This window comes from Tupaia chinensis, unplaced genomic scaffold (genome assembly GCF_000334495.1).
Source record: "Tupaia chinensis unplaced genomic scaffold, TupChi_1.0 Scaffold145741_1, whole genome shotgun sequence".
In the NCBI taxonomy this organism is placed as follows: Eukaryota; Metazoa; Chordata; class Mammalia; order Scandentia; family Tupaiidae; genus Tupaia; species Tupaia belangeri.
In genome coordinates, this window is record NW_006205599.1 from 1,227,386 (window position 1) to 1,247,171 (window position 19,786).

A 19,786-nucleotide genomic window follows, 5' to 3' on the forward strand; every position below is an offset into this window, starting at 1 on the left:
TGCTGTTACAATGAACTTGATTATGAATAATAGTTCTTAGAATTCTCTGGGACACCTCTGATGCCTGGCTGAAAGACAGGTTCCTCTAAGAGAAGATCCAAGTTTTCCTATCCTTTTAGCTTAAGTAGACTTCTAAGCAACAGTGCAAATTCTATTAGGTTGTCGGGAAACTCATGAAGTTTTTTCCTATGCAAAACTACATCACAACTTTCCCAATGGCCCAACAGATCCAAACCTGAATAAAAGAGTTTCAAAGAACTTTGCAGGATAAACTTTCCCCACTGAAATGGGAAAATATTCATTTCTACTTATTTTCAAGACATGTTGTTACATTTTTGAAAATTCATGAACTAAAAAGTTTTGGTTATAAAGGTGGCTGGCTGCTATTAGATGGGGATTTTGAGTCCATAGGTCAAACCCAGGCTCTAGGCCTTGTCTATACTACTGGATGTCAATTTGAGTTTTAATTCCTTTTACTAGAGCTATAGTAGCCTGTGAGAATCAGTGGGATACTGAGAAAGGCAGCTACTTTATGAATTTTCTTCTTTCATGGAAATGAGTATTATAGGTCCTACTCTAAAATTTCTAACAATTTCATTTTCCTTTGTAAACTCTTATATTACAAAGAGTCAGAAAAGAGAAATTATTTCATTCTCTTACCTTTTTAGAACCATTTAAGCAGTCACTATTTGGTTCTTTGATTAATTCTCATTTCTAAATTTAGTTAACTGGTGGTGTTTTCTTTGCAAAAGTGCGACAGGGTTTCCATCTGGCTGGAGAGAAATGTCCATGTTTGCTTTGTAGTAAGCACTGAGAAACCACTGCAACATCTAACTTCTTTGCTTTTAAGCAGAGTGCCTAAAGGAATCTCTTACCTGCCAGTGTTAAAAGGTGTGTTGAATCTATAACCAAAGATAATACCAATGAAGTGAGCCAAAATATTATATGAATATTTTAATGTAAAATGCTTAACACTTAAAATTAGCAAAGCTTCATTTAAATTAAAATTTCATTTAACTAAAGATGGTTAACCCCAGAAATTGTACAGTAGTTGCTTTTGCTATATAATGCCAGTCCTTTACAACTCAGTAGGAACTGCATCATTAGCTGTCACTTCCTCCATTGTTTTCTGGACCCTAAGGGTGGGGGAAAGGGCACTGGGACAGACATGGAACAAAATACAACCCAAATAAACTGTGCAGCGAATCCTAACAGTTATAAACCCATCTGACTAAGCTGTCCAAACAAACAGCTGGGGAATAACTGCAAGTACTGTTCCAGAGCTGACAAGAGGTTTTATTTTTACAGCTTGGTAAAAGTTCTGCACTAGGTGAGAAGTCACAGTTTAAGGATGCATGTCCTGTAAATAGTTACTACATATACACATTTAGTGTCTGTAAACACTAGAAATATACATTAGAGTACCCTCGCAAGTCAGGTACAGTTTAAAAAAGAAGATGAGGTAACATGAATCTCAAAGTCCACAGGAATCCTGCCTGAAGAGTTTGAACAGCTGCCAGTAATTCACTTCCAATGTGCAGGGGTTAAGGTTTGCCAAAACTGGATTCACTAGCTTTCAGCATAGCAACTGCATCTTTCACTGCATGGTAGATAACGTTCTTCACCTGAAATGGGAGAAAATAGGGTCTTTTTACCATTAAACCTAAAATATGTCACTAGGGGCCAATGTTGTCTCATGAAGTTAGGGAATCGTGCTAAATGAGTTCAAGGGTGATATTTGGCTTGAAATCCCTGGATTGTATCTTATATAAATGACACATTCTCTAATTTTTGAATTGAAAATATTACCCAATTGAATTTGAAACACAAAATAAAAGAATGTCAACATTAAAAATGTTTTCCCAGGACCAGCAGTTAGCATAATAGCTATGTCGCTGGACTCCCATGTAGTCGACCGCGGTTCAAGTCCTGGACCTAGTGGCTTAAACTCACGCCAGGCGCGTGTGCGTGCGTGCCCAAGATCCTGAGAGGAGAAGGGATTGTGGCATGGCCACCCCCCATGGGGGGTGATTTCTCGCTTTCTGTCTCTCTGTCTCTCTCTGTCTTTCTGGTGAGTGCACGTGCCCTATAGCGAAAACCTCTCAAAAAAAAAAAAAAGTTTTCCCCATCAATCATTTTTTAAAAAATTGTTTAATTTCACTTGTTATTATTATGTATTTAATTTGACCAGAGAGAGAGAATAGGAAAGCGAGAAAGCAAGCTGCCAGTTCCGGGATTCAAACCATGGTTGGCCATGCAGGAATCCAGCACCCTTAACTGCCATGCCACCTGTCGCCTGCTCCCCCCATCAGTCTTATTACCTTCTCTCAGAGGTTAAAATGCAATATTTAAAATGTCAATACTGGGGGGCCAGCAGGTGATAAGGTAATTAAGGCACTGGACTGCTACATGGCTGACTGTGGTTCAAGTCTCAGACCTTGCAGCTTGCTTTCACACTTTCCCTCTCTTTCATAGGTCAAATTTAAAAAATAAAAATAATAAATAAAATTAAATAAATAATACTAAATAACATAAAATGTTAAAGAAAAAATAATGTCAATACTGGAAAGGCCCCTGGGCTCCCTCAGGACAGCATTTCATACACATTTTAAACCCATACTTCCTTTGAAGAACTTAAAAGTTTCTCATATTTTTTTTTAGTTGCCAAAAGGTCCATGCCAGGCAGAGGGATAGAGAAAGCACCCCCCCCTAGTGGGTTGTGGTCATGCCACACTCCCCTCTCCTATTTCTCTATGCTGTTGGAATTTTGGGCATGCATACACACATGCCCAAAATTGTTTTAAAAGCCGCCGAGGTCAGGATTCAAACTATGTGGTCAGCCATGTGGGATGTGGCTCCCTTACCCACTAGTTTCACTAAAGTTTTCCCTTCTATAAGCTTTGATGCCACATGGCCCCATCCCTGGTAAGTGAGGGGAAGGCAAGTTCCATGGTACTACTCAACTGGTTTTCCTAATTTTCCAAACAGGAATTATGTTATATATTTCTTTCAAAACACCACCTCCTCAGTCTCCAGTGATGCCAAAGATAAAGCTCTTCTCTACTTAAGGTTGATGAGAAAGCTGCAGTGCTAAAAGTAAACCCCTATGTCTGAGACTCCTGACCAGCAGTTGAGCCAGATCAAAAGTCTGACCTTTTCATCTTAAGCACTAAAACCCTTCTCTCAGTGAAAGTCTTATAGAAACTAAATTATATCAAACCAAGGTGATATTTCCTCTAGGTTTGCTCTTCCCTTTAGGAGCCAGGTATAAGGTTGGTTCTTTAATTCTCTGTACTGAGTACGATACGGCCAAATTCACTGATTCTCTTTACGAGGTCCATAATGGACCATTTAGCCAGAGCCAGAGCATGTCAGGAACTGGTGCTATTCTTACCTGTAATTTATCTTCGTGGTTAGTATGAGTCTGTGACAGATAACGGAATTCCTGAGTAAGCCAGAAGCAGTGTTTTACATGCTCTGGAGAAACAAAGTCTTCAGCCACTTTGATACAGCTATATAAGTTATGAACCTGGAAAACATAAAGCCATGTCAGTAACAAACTTGAAAGTTCCAAGGATAAGAAGAATAAAGAAAAAGCAGTGGTTCTTGCCTGATGTGGAGCTCCTGCTGGGATAAATACCACATCCCCAAGAAACTGTACAATCGCCCAGCCTTGAACGCCATACTCTTGATGAAGACGCTTTCTTAGCGACCGGTCTAAATACCAACTCTGATCATGAATAGGATCATGGTCTGCTGGGTTTTCTTGACCTTGTTCTTCTGATACCTAAAATATATTAAAAATATGATATAACAGAGCAATGCTAAGCCCCAATGAGGGCATCTTCCCCTGAAGCAGGTTGGCAGTCAGTAAACTTCAGGCCTCTGTCAATGTAAGTACCTCCATCAGCAGAAAAGGACAAGAAGTCCTTAAGGACATTAACTGAATGAACCAACAGAAGAATGACAAAATGTAGCTTCCCTGCTGTCCTGTCTATAAACTGTGACTGTCGGTCTCTGTACATTTTCTAAATACCATATTTGGACACTACTTTGACCTAGACTTTTAAATGTAAGTAAGAGCAAGCTCCTTAGAAATAAACATAGTGTTCCTCAGTTATTAAAAACCTGTTATTGACATGGATCCTGAACTTCAGCTGTGAAATATTGCTTTCAGAGACTTAAAATGAAGATCTTCTGCTGAGACTTCTTCCTCACTTATTTCTACCTCTACTCACTAAGTGTCTAGATAGGCCCAAGTGAACAAAACCTATACATCTGAATACAGTTAGGGTCAGAATATTCCTCCATTCCCACTGATTCTGATGCAGAAAGAGTGAGAATGGAACGAAGAGAGATTGCAGATCACCTCCTCCTGCATACCTCTGAACACTCAGACTGAACTTCAAGAATTAGAAGAAACACACCATCCATCAGATGACTAGAAATCACCACGGCGTCACAAAAAATATTGAAAAACAAGAAAATACTTCTCCTCCAAGGAAAAATAAGTCCTCTTCATCCTCAGACAGTATGATGAAATTCATGGAAATGTCTGATAAAGAATTTGGAATTTTTATGGTGACAGAGCATACAGAGATCAGAGAAGAGAGACAATGAACTGCCAAAGAGGCAGGGGAAAGAAGGTGACGAGCTTCAGGAGGTGAGGAAATTGTTGCAAGATCTAAGAGGAGTTAGACACTTTAAAAAAGAACCAAGTGGACCTGTTAGATATGAAGACTATAGTACAGGAAGTCAAAACCTCCCTTGAAAGTATTCAGAGCAGACTAGATCACACCGAAAATCGAATCTCAGCTGTAGAAGATAGAATTACTGGCCTAAAAAAATCCACCACGAAGACTGAGAAAATTGTCCCAAAACATGAGAATACTATACGAGAAATACTAGATACCATCAAACATCCAGATAATTGGTATCCCAGAAGGGGAAGAGACTCATAAGGGTATTGACAATCTATTCCAGGAAATCCTGGAAGAAAACTTTCCAAACCTAGAGAAGCAAAGATCCAGTTCCATGAAATACAAAGGACTCCAAATAGATCTTCTCCAAGACACATTATAGCCAGACTGATCAAAACCACAGACAAAGACAAGATACTAAGATTGGCAAAAGAGAAATGGCAAGTTACCTACAAAGGATATCCCATGAGGCTGACAGCGGATCTCTCATTGGAAACAATGCGAGTGAGGAAAGAATGGGAAAAAAATTTCAAAGTGTTAAGAGAAAAGCAATTTCAACCAAAAATACTGTACCCGGCAAGATTATCCTTCACATGGGAAGAAAAGACAAGAACATTCTCAGATAAACAAAATCTGAAAGAATTTACCAACACTAGACCAGATCGCTAAGAAATTCTAAAGGAAGTGCTATACCAGGAAAATTAAATATAGTCACACACAAAAAAAGACTTCAAAAACCAAGAAAATGGCCAGCTTAATCATGGGGACAAGTCTGGAGCTGAATATTATATCCCAGAATTTAATTGGGAATATTGAATCACAACAAAAGATAAAGTACATGAGGCTGAAGTGGTGAAATAGAATTTTATGATTTTTGACTAAAACATTGTTGATTATTTTCTAGGCTTTGTTTTTGGATTTTAAGGATTTTTTTGTCTTGTCTTGAGCTGCCAATAGGTTCATGTACCTACTATTTGAACAGAATCCCAACCTGTTTCCTGGCTTTTGTATGAAGGTCATGTCAGCCATTTTGGTGCATGTGGCTCCCCACAGCTTGGCAGGAGAAATCTAGAAGAGGCAGGAAATTATTTACTTTCTTAGAGGAAGAATTGGGTGAATTCCTTAGGTCTTCAAAATCTGCTCAATCCAAAGATGCTGGAAATCTCTTTAGTGAAGATCCTAACGGAAAGAAATTGACTTTGAACCTGAGTGTTGAAAGTGATAAGGCTTGGAAAACCTCGTAGGCATAGCCATTGCTGTGGGCCCCAACATCTCACCCCACAGCAGGTTTGTGTGTTTCTTGTCAGCTTAGCCCCTCCCTTGTTCTCATTTACACATACATCATGCCACACCCAAACTGGCAAATCCTCCTCCCAACTGTTCAAGGACACACTGCCACACACATTTACTTATTCAAGAAATTTTATGAATCAATAGAATGTGGAGAAACAAAGGAATGAAAAACAACTGTAGACTTGTGATATATTGTGGGAGGAGGGTAGGAAATGTCAGAGAAAGAAGTAGGGAGAAAGTGTATATATACATATACACGTATATATGAAACTAGAAATGGAAAATTATTGACGATAACCTGTATGATTAAGCAACTATGCAGCATCTTCTGGATGGAAAATTACATTCTGTATGCTGTGACAATGCTCAGTGAATAAATGTAAATTAATTAATTTAAAAAATAAATAAAAAAGATAAAAAAATAAAAGGTATCCAAATAGGAAAAAAACAAAAACAAAAAAACCCTGTTATTTACTCGACACCTAAGTTATAAAACAGTCCCCAAAACAGGTGCAAATTAAATTTGTTCATTCTAGATCCAGCATCTGGCAAAGTAGACTCAACAGCAACACTATCAAAGGAACAATTTGGGGGCTGGTAGGTGGCACAGTACTTAAGGGTGCTGGACTTGCACATGGCCAACTGTGGTTTGAGTCCCGAACCTGGCAGCTTGCTTTCTCTCTCTCTGTCCCTCTCTGGTCAAATTAAAAATAAACAAATAAATAAAGTTAAATAAGATAACTCTTAAAAAAAAAAAAAAAAGGAACAATTTGGTGACTAGCAGTTTTTCTGGAAGAATCTAAAGAGCCTTAGCCAGAAACACCTTAATTTGAACAAATGCTATTAAGTATTTATTTGGTACCAAGGCAATGGTAGGAGTATTCATTTCATGCCTCATGAATGACTGAAGAATATCAGCCACAGACACCTGGGTTACAACCAGCAGCCTCAGTGCTGACCATGTCTAAAAGTGAGCTCATCCCATCTTTCTAGATGCCTAGGACTTCCACAGAGCCCTGGCTGAGCAAGCTGCCAACCACAAGGGAAACCTAGAATCTTCTAAACCTATGCATCCCTTTTCAGTGACTCTTCACAAACTAATGACCACGAGTAGGTCTCTCACTAAGTGAAAGTGGCCAAGCCACTTAGAATATGCTACTCAGGACCAAAGACTGATATGCAAATTTCTAAAGTGCTCAGATTTTCAAGGCAATAAAGGTAAACTAGATGCTAAGAGATGAGCAGATGAATTAACTTGAAGGCAGATAACAAAAACCTCTAAATACACTGTATAAAACACAGACAAAGCCTCTTTCTTTTTAGAAATGTGACCTCAGTCATTTAGAATCCTTGCTCCTAAAGCAATTACCTTGAGCCTACTGGATCTGACATGCATACGTTTAACTTCTGAGGTTGTGACAATTCTCCTAACAAGCCAATCAGTTCACGACATGCGGTAATTTATAACTGTATTATCTAAGCCTCTCTTCACATACCACAGATTAAGAAGCACACCTTTTTAAGGAATTCTCTTATCTTCTCTGTGTCTTTAGCAGCATAAATGTGCCAGAGGGCTCCTGGCTTCTCTTTTCCTTCAATAAATCGCTTTATTGTGAGTTCATCAGAGTCTCCATCTTGGATGGTTTTAAGGACCTCTAGAGCAAGAGAAAAAAGGTATTAGACCGCAGATCCTAGCCCCCAAAACGAGCCCCACTCTCATGCTCGACACCCTACCTTCTTCTTGCTCACACTGTCCTTTGGGAATCCCCACATAAACCATGACATTAGCTGCATCTGATACATCTAAGTGAAGATTCGTTGTTCCGTATTTCCGATCTTCTGGAGTGATTAATCCTACAAAAAGAAGATGCTTTGAATTCACCGATAACAACAAATGCTGCCAGTTCTTTTCTGCTCCTTTGGAGATACTTGGTCATGAAATTTAAAAGCTGCCTTTCTAGTCACTCAGAAACACCAATATTAAACTCTTGAATCTTTCCTATTCTAAAAAAAAAAAAATCTACAAATATTAAATTAGAAAAATTTTAAAACTCCTAATTTTATGACTTCTGTTTCTGGTGACAGTCAAAGTAGATCCCTGACAGGCCTTCTTGCTGAAAAACTCTGGATAAAATTATTAAACAAAAAAATGTTTTAATGAACCAATGCACTGGAAAGGAAAGAAGGAACACCTGGAAGCCAAACACCAGAAAGCAGAAAACAGGAGGGAAAGCCAAGGCCGAAAGCTCAGATCTGCCACCGCAACATCTGCCTAACCAGGTGAGTTCAAGCTTCGGTTGGGCCCCCACAAGGGGGGCTCCAGGGCAAAGAGACAAAGCCCAAGGTCTACTCAAGATGGGGAGTCAGGTGGAAGCCCCCATCCACATAAAGCTGGGGCTTCATGGGAGCAGCAAATGGCATAATGGTTACATTGGTGGACTCCCACATAGTCAACTGCGGTGGGAGTCCCAGAACCAGAGGCTTAAACTCATGTTGGGCATGTGTTCGTGCGTGCCCAAAATCTCAAGAGGGGAATGGAGGCGAAGAGACTGTGGTGTGGCCATCCCCACCTGGAAGGTGATTTCTTGCTTTACTGTCTCTCTGCCTCTTCAGCAACTGCATGAGCCCTATAGCAAAAATCTCTCTGTGAAAAAAAGGAAAAAAAAAGGAAAGCTGGGGCTTTGGGGCTTTGTATGGCTACACTGTGTAAGAAATACCACTGCCCAGCATGCTCCTCGGCCCTCCAACTGTGGAAGAAAAGGGGTGAGTGCAGCATGAGCTCCTCTCCAGTGTTCATAGTCCACGGTGGAGAAGGCTCTGTCTTGCTCAGCCACCACCCTAGAGCCCTGCTGAGGGTGCCTGTTTCTCTCCCTCACTAAAGGAGAAATCTAGAGGGAAGAGAGAAAGAATGATGGCAGAAAGTTGACTGCTGTTGTAACCAGGTGATGAGTTTATGGGTCTCACAGTCCTAGACACTTGAAAGTTTTCAGTGTGTTTGAAAAATATTTCCACAGTAAAAAGTTACAATCAGAAAAAGTAGTTATTGTGACAGAAATGAGACGAATGGAATGAATGCAGTTATATATGATGGCATGGACAGATGTGAAAAAAGCTGACTGTATTTATATAAAGCTCAAGAGCAGGTTAAGAACGGGAAGTGGGAGGCAAGCAGTGGCACTCCTGTGTCACAACCCTGTGTGAGGCTGAGCCTTGTGGGAAAGTTCAGGCTTGCCTGCAGAGACTTCCCGCACACCCCGGGCATGTAGCAGGCACACCCCAGGCATGGCATGTCCACAATCCGGGCTGGCTACGGCTCGGGTGGATCACAATGTGAGGATCCTGATCAGGGTGCCTGCTTGTCTCTCTCACTCGTGGAGGAAATAAACAAACTTTTCAAAAATTCCTTTCTTACAAAAAATGGCTAAAGAGGCTAAAAAACAATGGGAAGAATGCTGGCAGGAACACAAGTACATATGGTAAAATGGTAAATACAAAGGAATAATGAACACGAATTTCAGGATGGTCCTTAGAGGGCAACAGGAAGGGACAGAGTGGGGAGAAGAGCCAAGAGAGGAGGATGGGTCTCAAAGCCCCCTTGGGGACCCCTCGCTGGTTGGGCCAGAGTACTGAGCAGAGGAAGAGCTGTTTAACAGAGGAAGGAAACGACACCTACTCGGCCGCTGGCCCAAAGTCCACCTGATCCCAGCCAGGACAGTGCACGCAGATAAACCAGAGTGCAAACTGAGGGAGCCTGAACTAGATGGAACCGAGGTGGTCACTGGGAAAGGATTTCCAGAAAACAGAGAATCCTGAAATAAAACACCATGGACTTTTATGAAAAGAAATAGAAGCTGAAATATCAGAGACTATGGTGGTAGGGCACGACGGTAGGGGAAGGTAGGGACAAGGGCCTAGCTTGGAAATGATCAGGCCCAAATATTATTAGTCTCAGATCTGCTCTGGAGTCCAAAGCAGATCAATGTCCCTTCTATCATCCTGAAGCCCTTCCTGGTCCCTGCATGTAAAACCTGGGGTACTGCTGGACTCTTCCAAGCACCTTGGCACCCTACTGTGTCTGACTGGGGAGTCACGGTTCCATCTCCTACCTCTGGACAATGTCTGCTCTCTAGTATAAGGTATTTCAAAATGAACGCATTTCCATTACCTTCAACCCCCTCTTGCTGTTTCTGGATGGAAACAATTTTGTCCTAAGAAAAGCTTTTATAGAGTAACAGTGCCATCTACCTATTCATTGGCTAAAGGGAAATAAAACCCGTTGCCAAGATATTTAAATCTTACAGGCAATTTATTTTGAAAATTTCTCAGATATCCACTTCTACCCTATAAAACATGGATAGTCACCACACATTACACCATTTACTGCAGTGGAAAAATGCTTTCATCTACGTAAGCTCATTCTAACTCCCACCATAAAAGCAGAGTGTGCCTGAGGTCCAGCTGCCCCACTGCTCTGACGGGGCTCTGAGGTGCTCGAGGGGAGGCCACAGGGCTGGAAGCACTCTGCGGGCCACGGCACAAGCAGGGCTCCCTGAGACCTCAGGAGCAAGGGAGCAGCCAGAGGCCTTCTGCCTGCCCCGTCCTCTCCTCCATACACCATTTCTCACCCCACCCTGGCAGAACGCTCTTGGGCATCTAGACTGTGGGGAGCCTCCAAACAGAAATGCTCCCTTCTCAGAACGGTCCTCAGCTATACTCTTGGTGGTGGCTCCCTGGGCCAACTGAATCACAACAGAACAGTGGGGCTGGGGCCCTGCTTCCCCCTCACCTCTCGGATCAGTGGGGCTGGGGCCCTGCCTCCCCCTCACCTCTCCTCTCCTGGAATACTGAGGAACACGGCAGAGGCACTAACCAACTCTGACCCTTTAAAGGAAGGTTGCTACCCTCAGGCCTAAGAGACCACGGGTAGAAAATGACATAAGAGGAAGGAATAAAATCAAAGCAGTATCCAAAAACATGGAAAAAACAGAGACCAAATAGTATAAAAGAGTGAGACTCACTGAAAGATTCCTACAATTGCAATCTCATTCGGCAATAAATTGGTAACTCCTTCAAAATGGCCAAATTTAATTCAGCCCTAATTAAAGGTTCTGTATACAAATGGTAGGGGTCACAATAATAATGATGAAAGATGACTCTGGTAAATGCAGAAAAGCTTCATCTCAAGCAGTCCTCTCCTTGTCAGACAGTTCACTGAGCTATGTCCAGACAATAATATTGAAGGATACTTTCTTTCTTTCTTTCTTTTTTTTTTTTTTTTGAGAGGTTTTTGCTATAGAGCACGTGTGCTCACCCGACAGAGAGAGACAGAGACAGAAAGTGAGAAATCACCCCCCCAGGGGGGATGGCCACACCGCAATCCCTTCTCCTCCATTCTCCTCTTGGGATCTTAGGCATGCATGCACATGTTCTTGGCGTGAGTTTTAAGCCACCGGGTCTGGGACATGAACCGCGGTCGACTACGTGGGAGTCCAGCAACATAGCCATTACGCTAACTGCTGGTCCCGAAGGATACTTTCAATATTAACTTAATAAGTAACTTCTACCCATGAGCGCGGAACACTACATTTAAGTGTAGCAGATGTTAAACCAGTTGGAATGCTAGCAGACCGACCGAGGTGTCCGCCAACACTGATAGAATTAAACTACACTCACTCAACGATGATGACCATTAAATTTTATACTGACTATTAAACAATACGTAAAGATTTTACATGTATAAAATCAGGTGTAGAAAAGAGAAAAATACAAAATTGCATCAGCCCAACTACTCTCACTACAAAAAGGAAATACACATACATGTGGCTCAAAAAAGAAAGGCAACAGATCAAATGAAGGTTGCTGTTGAGTTAAACGTTAGGATTAGGGATCCCCTCCGTCTCTCCCTCCCCAGAAACCAATTTTCCAAGCACTTTGACTTTCCATTGCAATTTAAGAAGTTTTCAGAGTTAGCTTCCTCCTTACCATAGGCATTGTACATCTTGGGACCCAGATCTGGCCGAACAAAGTAGCTTGGCAGCCTAGAGGCCAAGTTCAGTTTCCCGTCTCGCCTTGTGTACTCGGGCAGCGGAATGTTGGCCATCAGGTCATCAAACCTAGGAGGAGAGAACCAGGATGCTGCACAATAAGCTTACCTAATTCACTACTGTGCGACTTACTTTTGTTCGTTTATACCAAAGAAACAGATATGATCTGTGACAGTGAAGACGGAGAGAGCTATCATGAATAATATTTAAAATGAAAATTACTTATGAACAGAGGTATCTTTCTTTATTATACAACAAAAATGTATCAAAATAATCAGAAATATCAGCAATAAATATCATCAGCAATAAATTCCTGATGATAAGTGACCTTCGGGAATCTACTATTCATTAATTATGAAGATCCTTTTGCACGGTTTCAAATCCAAATCAGGAAAATGCATCTACCAACTGAAATGTCTTGTTGTCTTTATTATACAGAACCTGACACATCTGATCTTGCAGATGCATCCAAATCAGCTTGGCAAGTCTAAGGTGGCCACTTCTCGGCCAACCATGGAAAATGTATGGAGCTTTCATTAGTCAGCGAAATGTGAGAGTAACTTTATCTAATTTGAAAATAAACAAGTTGGGGCTGGCAAGGTGGCGTGGCGGTTAAGGTGCTGGACTCCCCACATGGCCCACCAAGGTTCAAGTCCCGAACCTGGTGGCTTGCTTTCTCACTTTCTCTTGTCAAACTGAAAAAAAAAAAAAAAGTAATATGGAACCAGCAGTTGGATTAGTGGCTATGTCTGGACTCTCATGTAGTCGATCACGGTGCAAGTCCCAGACCCGGTGGCTTAAACTCACACCAGGCGTGTATACATGGCGTGCCCGAGATTCCAGGAGGAGAATGGAGAAGGGATTGCGCTGTGGCCATCCCCCCTGGGGGGTGATTTCTTGCTTTTTGTCTCTCTGTCTCTCTCTGTCTTTCTGGTGAATGCAAGCTCCCTATAGCAAAAACCTTTCCAAAAACAAGTAATTGATAAATAAACTTTAAAAATTAAAAAATATGTATAAATATATACACATCTTCAGGCCAGGTGATGGTGTGGGGTGAAGGATGGCTGGATCCTACACAGTCAACAGTATGGTTCAAGTCCCAGATCCAGCAATTTAAAAAACATACCAGGTGTGTGTGTGTCCCTGCCCCAAATCCCAAGAGAATGGAAAAGAATGGATGTGGCCATCCCTCCTGGGGGGAGTGCTTTCTCACTTTCTCTAATGAGTGCACATGTCTCCAAAGATTATAGATGAAAAATGTAAAATCACTACTAGCTAAACTATGGAATTTTCGTATTTTCCTGAAAACAGTTTTCTTACTACCTTAAAAAAAGAATTTCTCCTACCACGCTGGGACATAATCATCTCCCTCCATTTCTGTTATCATACCTGGAAGGCATCATATCTCTAAAATCTTCTCCTGGTGGCCAGTCCTTAAGTTTCAGTACCATTGGTTCTTTTTCATTTTTCAACCGATCTGAAACATAACCAGAGCAATGAACTGTTACTGTTCAAAACTTGGACCAAAAGAAGTGACAAATTAGCATTTACACCTCAAAAGTACAAATAAAATGTATTTTTAAATTTCTTTCTAGGGAATCAGCAGTTAGCGTAATGGCTATGTCGCTGGACTCCCACGTAGTCGACCACGGTTCGCGTCCTGGACCTGGTGGCTTAAAACTCACACCGGGCGCGTGTGCGTGCGTGCCCAAGATCCCGAGAGGAGAATGGAGGAGAAGGGATTGCGGTATGACCACCCCCCCAGGGGGTGATTTCTCGCTTTCTGTCTGTATGTCTCTCTCTGTCTGTCTGGCGAGCGCACGTGCCCTATAGCAAAAATCTCTCCAAAATTTCTTTCTAAAGAATGATCATAACCTAATAAATTCAGCATACAAATATTATCTTTCTTTATTATCTCCTTCTTGCTAATTGCTGACCATTTGTTCAGTACTGAGAAATCGTGGGTATCCAGGAAGCAGCAAGGGGCAACAGAGATCACCAGCTAATTAATTTCTCTGAGACTCCCCGCTTTCCTGAATGCTTCTTAAACTGCTACTTGTTCCCTGTGATTCAGTCATTCCCTGTCACCCGCTACACACAGGTGGACAAGGGGGTGTTCTGATGGTAGTTCCCCTCGGATCTGGTCCGCTCCTCCAATACAGTGTTCTGGAAGAAGTGAACAGATTCGAGACTAAACAACTGTAATGTACTTTAACACTGAAGGCTGCCGATGTTTAATTAACAGGTTTTCTGAGGCCAGCATGAAATAGAAATGACTTGTTTTGCTCAAAGAGAGACTGAGACTTCCTGTGTTCTGTCCTGAAACCATAAGGATCAATAGGACCCACTTCCCCCATCCCCATCATCTTGATGATATGCATGGAGTTTAGTTAAAGTGATTTTCTCGTTAAAAATAAAAAAAAACAACAGGGGAAAAGAGACACTAACTAAATCCTGGAAAAAAGTGCTATTGCCACCAAAGGCCCTCAAGCTCCGACTACTTCCATGTCCTCTCTTGGCCCGTCCTCAACCCCCTGAAAAGATCTTTCCTACGTACTTGGAACATCTTCAAATCCATCCCAGAAGTCTCCTACTGTGGCTCCCGTGATGATTTCATTGGTCCTACAATTAACCAGGTCGACTTCCTGCTCGCCAAACTCTTTCCTGAAGGATTCGGGTTTCCAAAGTTCAGTGTTCAATTTGTGGTGCACTCCCGACACCATCACTGGCTACGAGGAGAGAAGGAAGACTTTAGCGTGAACTCGCCCAGCTCTGTCCCCATGCCCACAGGCAGACCCTCTTGGAACAGCTGCTGGCCCGTTTCCGAGTGGCCAGTCCTCAGTCTCAGAAGGTCGGTAATGGCTCAGCAGCAGAGCTCCCACAGCATCTGCATCTTCGCCTGCTCCCAAGTAAGATTAGCAAGCTTCAGGGAGAAAAGATCACTCCGATGACTCAGATCCCATCGCTCACAGAATACCAATGCCAGGGCCCAGGGCCAGGCAGGGACAGAAAGGACAGAGAGCTGGCGGCATGTCCTGTCCAAAGAGGGCATGTCCATTGGTCTCTAGCCTGTTGCTTGCTGCCAGGCAGAAACAGATTTGAATTTGCCAAGTCTTTTGGTTGTCCAAAACGAGCCAGAAATTCTGATTTGTATATGAAATAGTCTGACTTTAAAATACTGGCAAGAAGTTTGGGTTTTCTTGTGTGAGAAATTTATGTATGCTATTATATAATACCAACAAAACCTGCTGGAGAACTATCTTCGGCCTATCATTTTGCAGTCTTTGTATGCAAGATTAAATGAGCACATCCTATTACTCAGTACACAGGGCTGAAACAACATTTTCAGAAAATTGTTGTTACTGCTAAACACATTTTTCTGGTTGGAAATTCCCCAAATTCTTGTATAAGGCCAAAATGTTCTTTTAGCAAGGACCCTGTTTGGCCAAAGACCCAAAGAAAAGTCAAAGATCCAGAAAACAGAACCCAAACAAGAAAGCACAGGAGCAGGCCTACACAACCCCATTTTAATCAGAATGGAAGCCCCAAAAATGCTGCCCTTAAAGCAGGAACCGGGCCAGCAAATGGCGTGGTGGTTAGGCTAGGTTCATCCCACATGGCCGGCCGCATGCTTCAAGTTCCAAACTCTGCAGTTTGAAAATCGAACTGGGTGCATGTGCAAGCATGCCCAAAATCCCTAGAGGAGAATGAACAAGGAATTGCAGCACAGCCATTGCCCTGGAGGGTGGTTTCTCTTTCTCCCCTCTCCGGGGAGCACACATGCCCTATAGCAAACCTAAAAAAACAAAGCAAAACAAAAAAACAAGAACCTTGGCGGAACCTCACACTGATTCAAGGTGATATCACACAGCTCTGGCCCACCTAGGACTGCCTTCGGCACAAGGACTGAACTCATGGAGGAGGGATGCATAATATTTTACCATATTTGGGCTACCTCCCAAATCCCATCAGACTCCTAGTACCAGCCAACTTTCCCTGTTGAGGTTCCCCACCCAGGAATGCTCTCATCAAAAATCGCATGATGACTGGCTGGAGGCCACAGAACCTGATCGGAAAAGGAATGTCTGTTATAAAAATATAATACTTGCAGCCTGTCCTAATTAGAGTCACCCTAAGTAACTGGGCGAGGAGGGGCTGTGGACAGTGTCGGAGGAGGAACCTGCACTGGCTGGGGAGCGGAGGCCCAGATTACCTGCCCTTGTTTCCAGCACTCCCGGAACACGTTCCAGTTGCTCTTGTTGTTGGGGTCCTGCAAGCACAGCAGGCGGTTATCACACAGCCAGTAGTGAGGGGTGTCGAAGCCCAGGATGCTGGGCTTGATTGTCAGTCCCTGAGGCTTCTTAGCTGCCTCGGAGGAAGAAGTCTTATTTTGTACCAAAGAGGCAAAGATGTCATCGAGGATTTTTGGTGTATTCTTGAGTCCATTTTCTGTCTGAAAGTATAAAAGAAAACAAGTCCTAAATATGTCATTTCCTATCATCCGAAAACCCCATTCCTGTAACGGTAGGATGAGTACACATTCCATTCCCAGGAAGAGTCCAAGCCATGACACCAGGCAGAGCCTAGTCCTTGTCCTTGTCCCCACTTGCTATCACAACAGTGGAAGACAGAGAAGAAAGTGGCCCAGCGCAGTAGCACAGCCCCGTGAAGCCAAGCCCACCCAGCAGTGACTCGGCCTTCCCTCCCCACAAAGGTGAGCATGTGAAGCACACGCTCCTTCCTACTTGCAGCTGCAATTTCTCTAGTCTCTTCCTACCTGTCTCCACACAGCTTTTGAATGGAGTGGGATACACACAGTATTAGACACATACCTTTCCTGTAGAGGAATTCAAGAGGTTGCGGAGGAAACCAGAGTTGTTGTTGCTTACAGGTGTCAAAATTGTGCTGTTAAAGGTGTGGAGGACTGTGCTGGATTTACTTAAAGGGGGCAGGGGTGGAAGGCATTTGATTTCATTCTTCAAAATTGGCATTGTTGGTTGTTTTTCTAAAATAAAACCAAAAACAACCAGATGAAAAGCATTCTGAAAGGTAAATTCTTATCAGTTTCCTATTAACGGAATTACTTTACAACTGGCTTTTCATTTACTGGAAGCAAAAATCTACACACCTGCATTTCTGGAAAAACTCTGCTTGGTCCTTGCTGTATCATTCTTATTTAGAGAGTCATGTCTGATTAGCTAAAATTTGTTTATGAAATAAACTGACCTGCAATTTTTCTGTTTTGTAACATAGCCAGAAAACAGAATTAAGCACAATTACTTCAATTCTCACTGATCCCAAAGCCCACGCTCTCTACACTATCATCATCAAGAATCCTAGACAACAGCACAGATGACAAAAATAAACCTGAAGCCAGCACATTCCATTTTAGATAAAAAAGAACACAGGCCCGGGGTAGTACTGCTAGTCTACCGCATACTGGACTGAGTGCTGGAAGCCACACGGCCAACTGTGGGTTGCCTAGTCTGGTCTAAAAACATGTTTCATGCACATGTGTGGGCACCCAAGATCCTGAGGAGTCAGAGAGAGGGGAATCACAGTGGATGTGACCCTGCCCAGGGCGCTTGCTCTTGTGAGAGCTGTCACCTGCTCTCTCTTCTGTGCATGTATGTTCTCATAAGGGGGAAAAAAGGGAGAGTAAGGACAGAAAGGTGAAAAATCACTTTTGTTAAAACAAGTCTTATCAGGCCAGCAGGTGGCGTGGCAGTTAATATGCTGGACTCACACAGGGCTAACAGCAGGGCGAGCCCCAGACCTGATGGCTTGAATCTCACGTTGGGCTTGTGTGCATGTAGGAATGCCCAAAACCCTGAGAGGAGAATGGAGGAGGAGGGATTGCAGCATGGTCATCGCTCTGGGGATGATTTCTCATTCTGTCTGTCTGGTGAGCACGCATGCCCAGTATCAAAAATCTCTCTAAGATATTAAAAAAAAAAAGTCTTGCCAATACAACTGGAGTTGTATCAACAGCAAAAATCCTCCTTTTTGATGCCATAGTTAAAAAAAACTTGCATTTGTAGCAAGTTCCGAGATGACTACAGGGACCCTCTCTCCATTATACGAGACTTCTAACCACTGTTCTCAAAGCAACTGAGGTGGTCAAGTTCCCCAGAAACAGACCTGAGTCCTCAGGAACAGAGGAAAGCAAGAAACACTCACCCTTGTTCTCCTTATTGACATTCCCGCTGGTCAGGTCTGCCAGCCAGGTTAAAGGGGATGCGCTGGCCGGACAGGCAGGCTTCAGGCTGCCGGCTGGCTTGGAGGCAGCTTCCCCACCCACCACCATAGGTTCTAACACTGAGGGGTTCTGCTGGAGCACAGCACCCAGAGTCGGCTTCTCTCCAGCCAAGGAGGCCTGTGTTAAGCATAAAAAGAGACTTTTACGTAAGCTGAAGGATGGCATTTTCCTTTTCTTACCTTCTCCCCTATAGCTCACCAGCAAGAGAGAAACACACAAAACAAACCACCCGATCAGAAGCCCTGGAGATCTCTGTAGTCATGGAGCAGAGCTACAAGGCTGGAGAGAGGCTAATGCGTAGTTTCTATTGCCAGTGAAAGCGTAAGGCACGTTAACACCTTAAACACAGCCCTTTCCCGGCCATCTCATCCACGTCTGTGTGCGTTGCCATCACGCCATGCACCACGCTGCTTTCAAATGACCGGTTTGTCGGACCATCCCCGTGGTCTAGTGATTAAGGAAATCGGATCCCACATGGCTGATGAGGGTTCCAAACCCCAGCCCGGGTGACTTGTGCATGTATGCCCAAGGTCCCAAGAGGATAGACAAATGCCGGGTAATCATGTCCCTTTGGGGGTGCTTTCTCTCTCCTGTCTCTCTCTGGCTAGTGCATGTGCCCTCTGGCAATTCAAAAGAAAAACAGTGACCCATCTCATCTGATCTTGTCTCCTCTATGAACTCACTCCAGGATCTGTAGTAGGCATGCAGTGTGGCTGCTGAATGAACAAAGAGCCAGGCAGGGAAGGTAAAGCTATGATTTCAGAAGGAAATGAGATGCAGAAAAGGAGAAAATACTCCTTTGATTTAGCTTTAAAATATGAGGAGCTCCTAAAAGAACTCGAATTTGGTAAAAACCTGGGAAGAGTTTACTTATTCACCCACTACTTAAAAAGATAAATAAATAGAGACCAGCAGATGGTATAATGGTTACGTTGCTGGACTCACAGGCAGTCAACCATGGTTCGAGTCCCGGACCTAACAGCTTAAAACTTGTGCCAGGCACGTGCATGCCCAAAATCCCAAGAGGAGAATAGAGGATAAGGGACTATGATGTGGCCATCCCCCTGAGGTGATTTCTTGCTGTTTCTCTATCCCTGTCTCTCTGGCGAGAGCATGTGCCCTATAGCAAAAAAATCTCTCTTAAATAAATAAACTGGCTTGATAATTCAGCTGGTGAGCTTATACATACATAAAAAGAAAAAAGAGTATTTAAATTCCAGCTGTGGCTCAGGCCCACCATTCACATGTGCTGCCATGCTACGCTGCTCACGTACCTGGATGGTTTGTAATTCCTGCATTACTGATAAGGGAGCTGAGGTGCATATAAAAGCTCAACTGAGTCAAAGGAACACAAGAAAGTGGCAGAAAGAGAACTCTTTCAGCTGACTCCAAAAATCTCAACTCCTCTATTATCCTTTGACAGCACAGTTTCTGAAAAATTCAAAGGATTTTCTTTTTCTTTTTTTTTTTTTTTTTTGAGAGGTTTTTTT

General features: G+C 42.9%; 1 protein-coding gene across 3 annotated transcripts in view; it reads right to left on the reverse strand.

Moving 5' to 3' along the window:
* Positions 1 to 939: 939 nt before the first annotated feature.
* The window catches only part of KDM3A (lysine demethylase 3A), a 68,966-nt gene continuing 50,119 nt past the window's right edge, over positions 940 to 19,786 (reverse strand). For all 3 annotated transcript variants that reach the window (XM_006168367.3, XM_014584145.2, XM_014584146.2), the window contains 11 exons: positions 18,218 to 18,413; positions 16,870 to 17,042; positions 16,251 to 16,490; positions 14,595 to 14,766; positions 13,427 to 13,514; positions 11,976 to 12,106; positions 7,728 to 7,847; positions 7,509 to 7,648; positions 3,611 to 3,787; positions 3,395 to 3,529; positions 940 to 1,625 (listed from right to left, as the gene is read on the reverse strand). In XM_006168367.3, the coding sequence (XP_006168429.1) occupies positions 1,545 to 1,625; positions 3,395 to 3,529; positions 3,611 to 3,787; positions 7,509 to 7,648; positions 7,728 to 7,847; positions 11,976 to 12,106; positions 13,427 to 13,514; positions 14,595 to 14,766; positions 16,251 to 16,490; positions 16,870 to 17,042; positions 18,218 to 18,413 (1,653 nt within the window). In that variant the 3' untranslated portion in view covers positions 940 to 1,544. The remainder of the gene's footprint in view (positions 1,626 to 3,394; positions 3,530 to 3,610; positions 3,788 to 7,508; positions 7,649 to 7,727; positions 7,848 to 11,975; positions 12,107 to 13,426; positions 13,515 to 14,594; positions 14,767 to 16,250; positions 16,491 to 16,869; positions 17,043 to 18,217; positions 18,414 to 19,786) is intronic.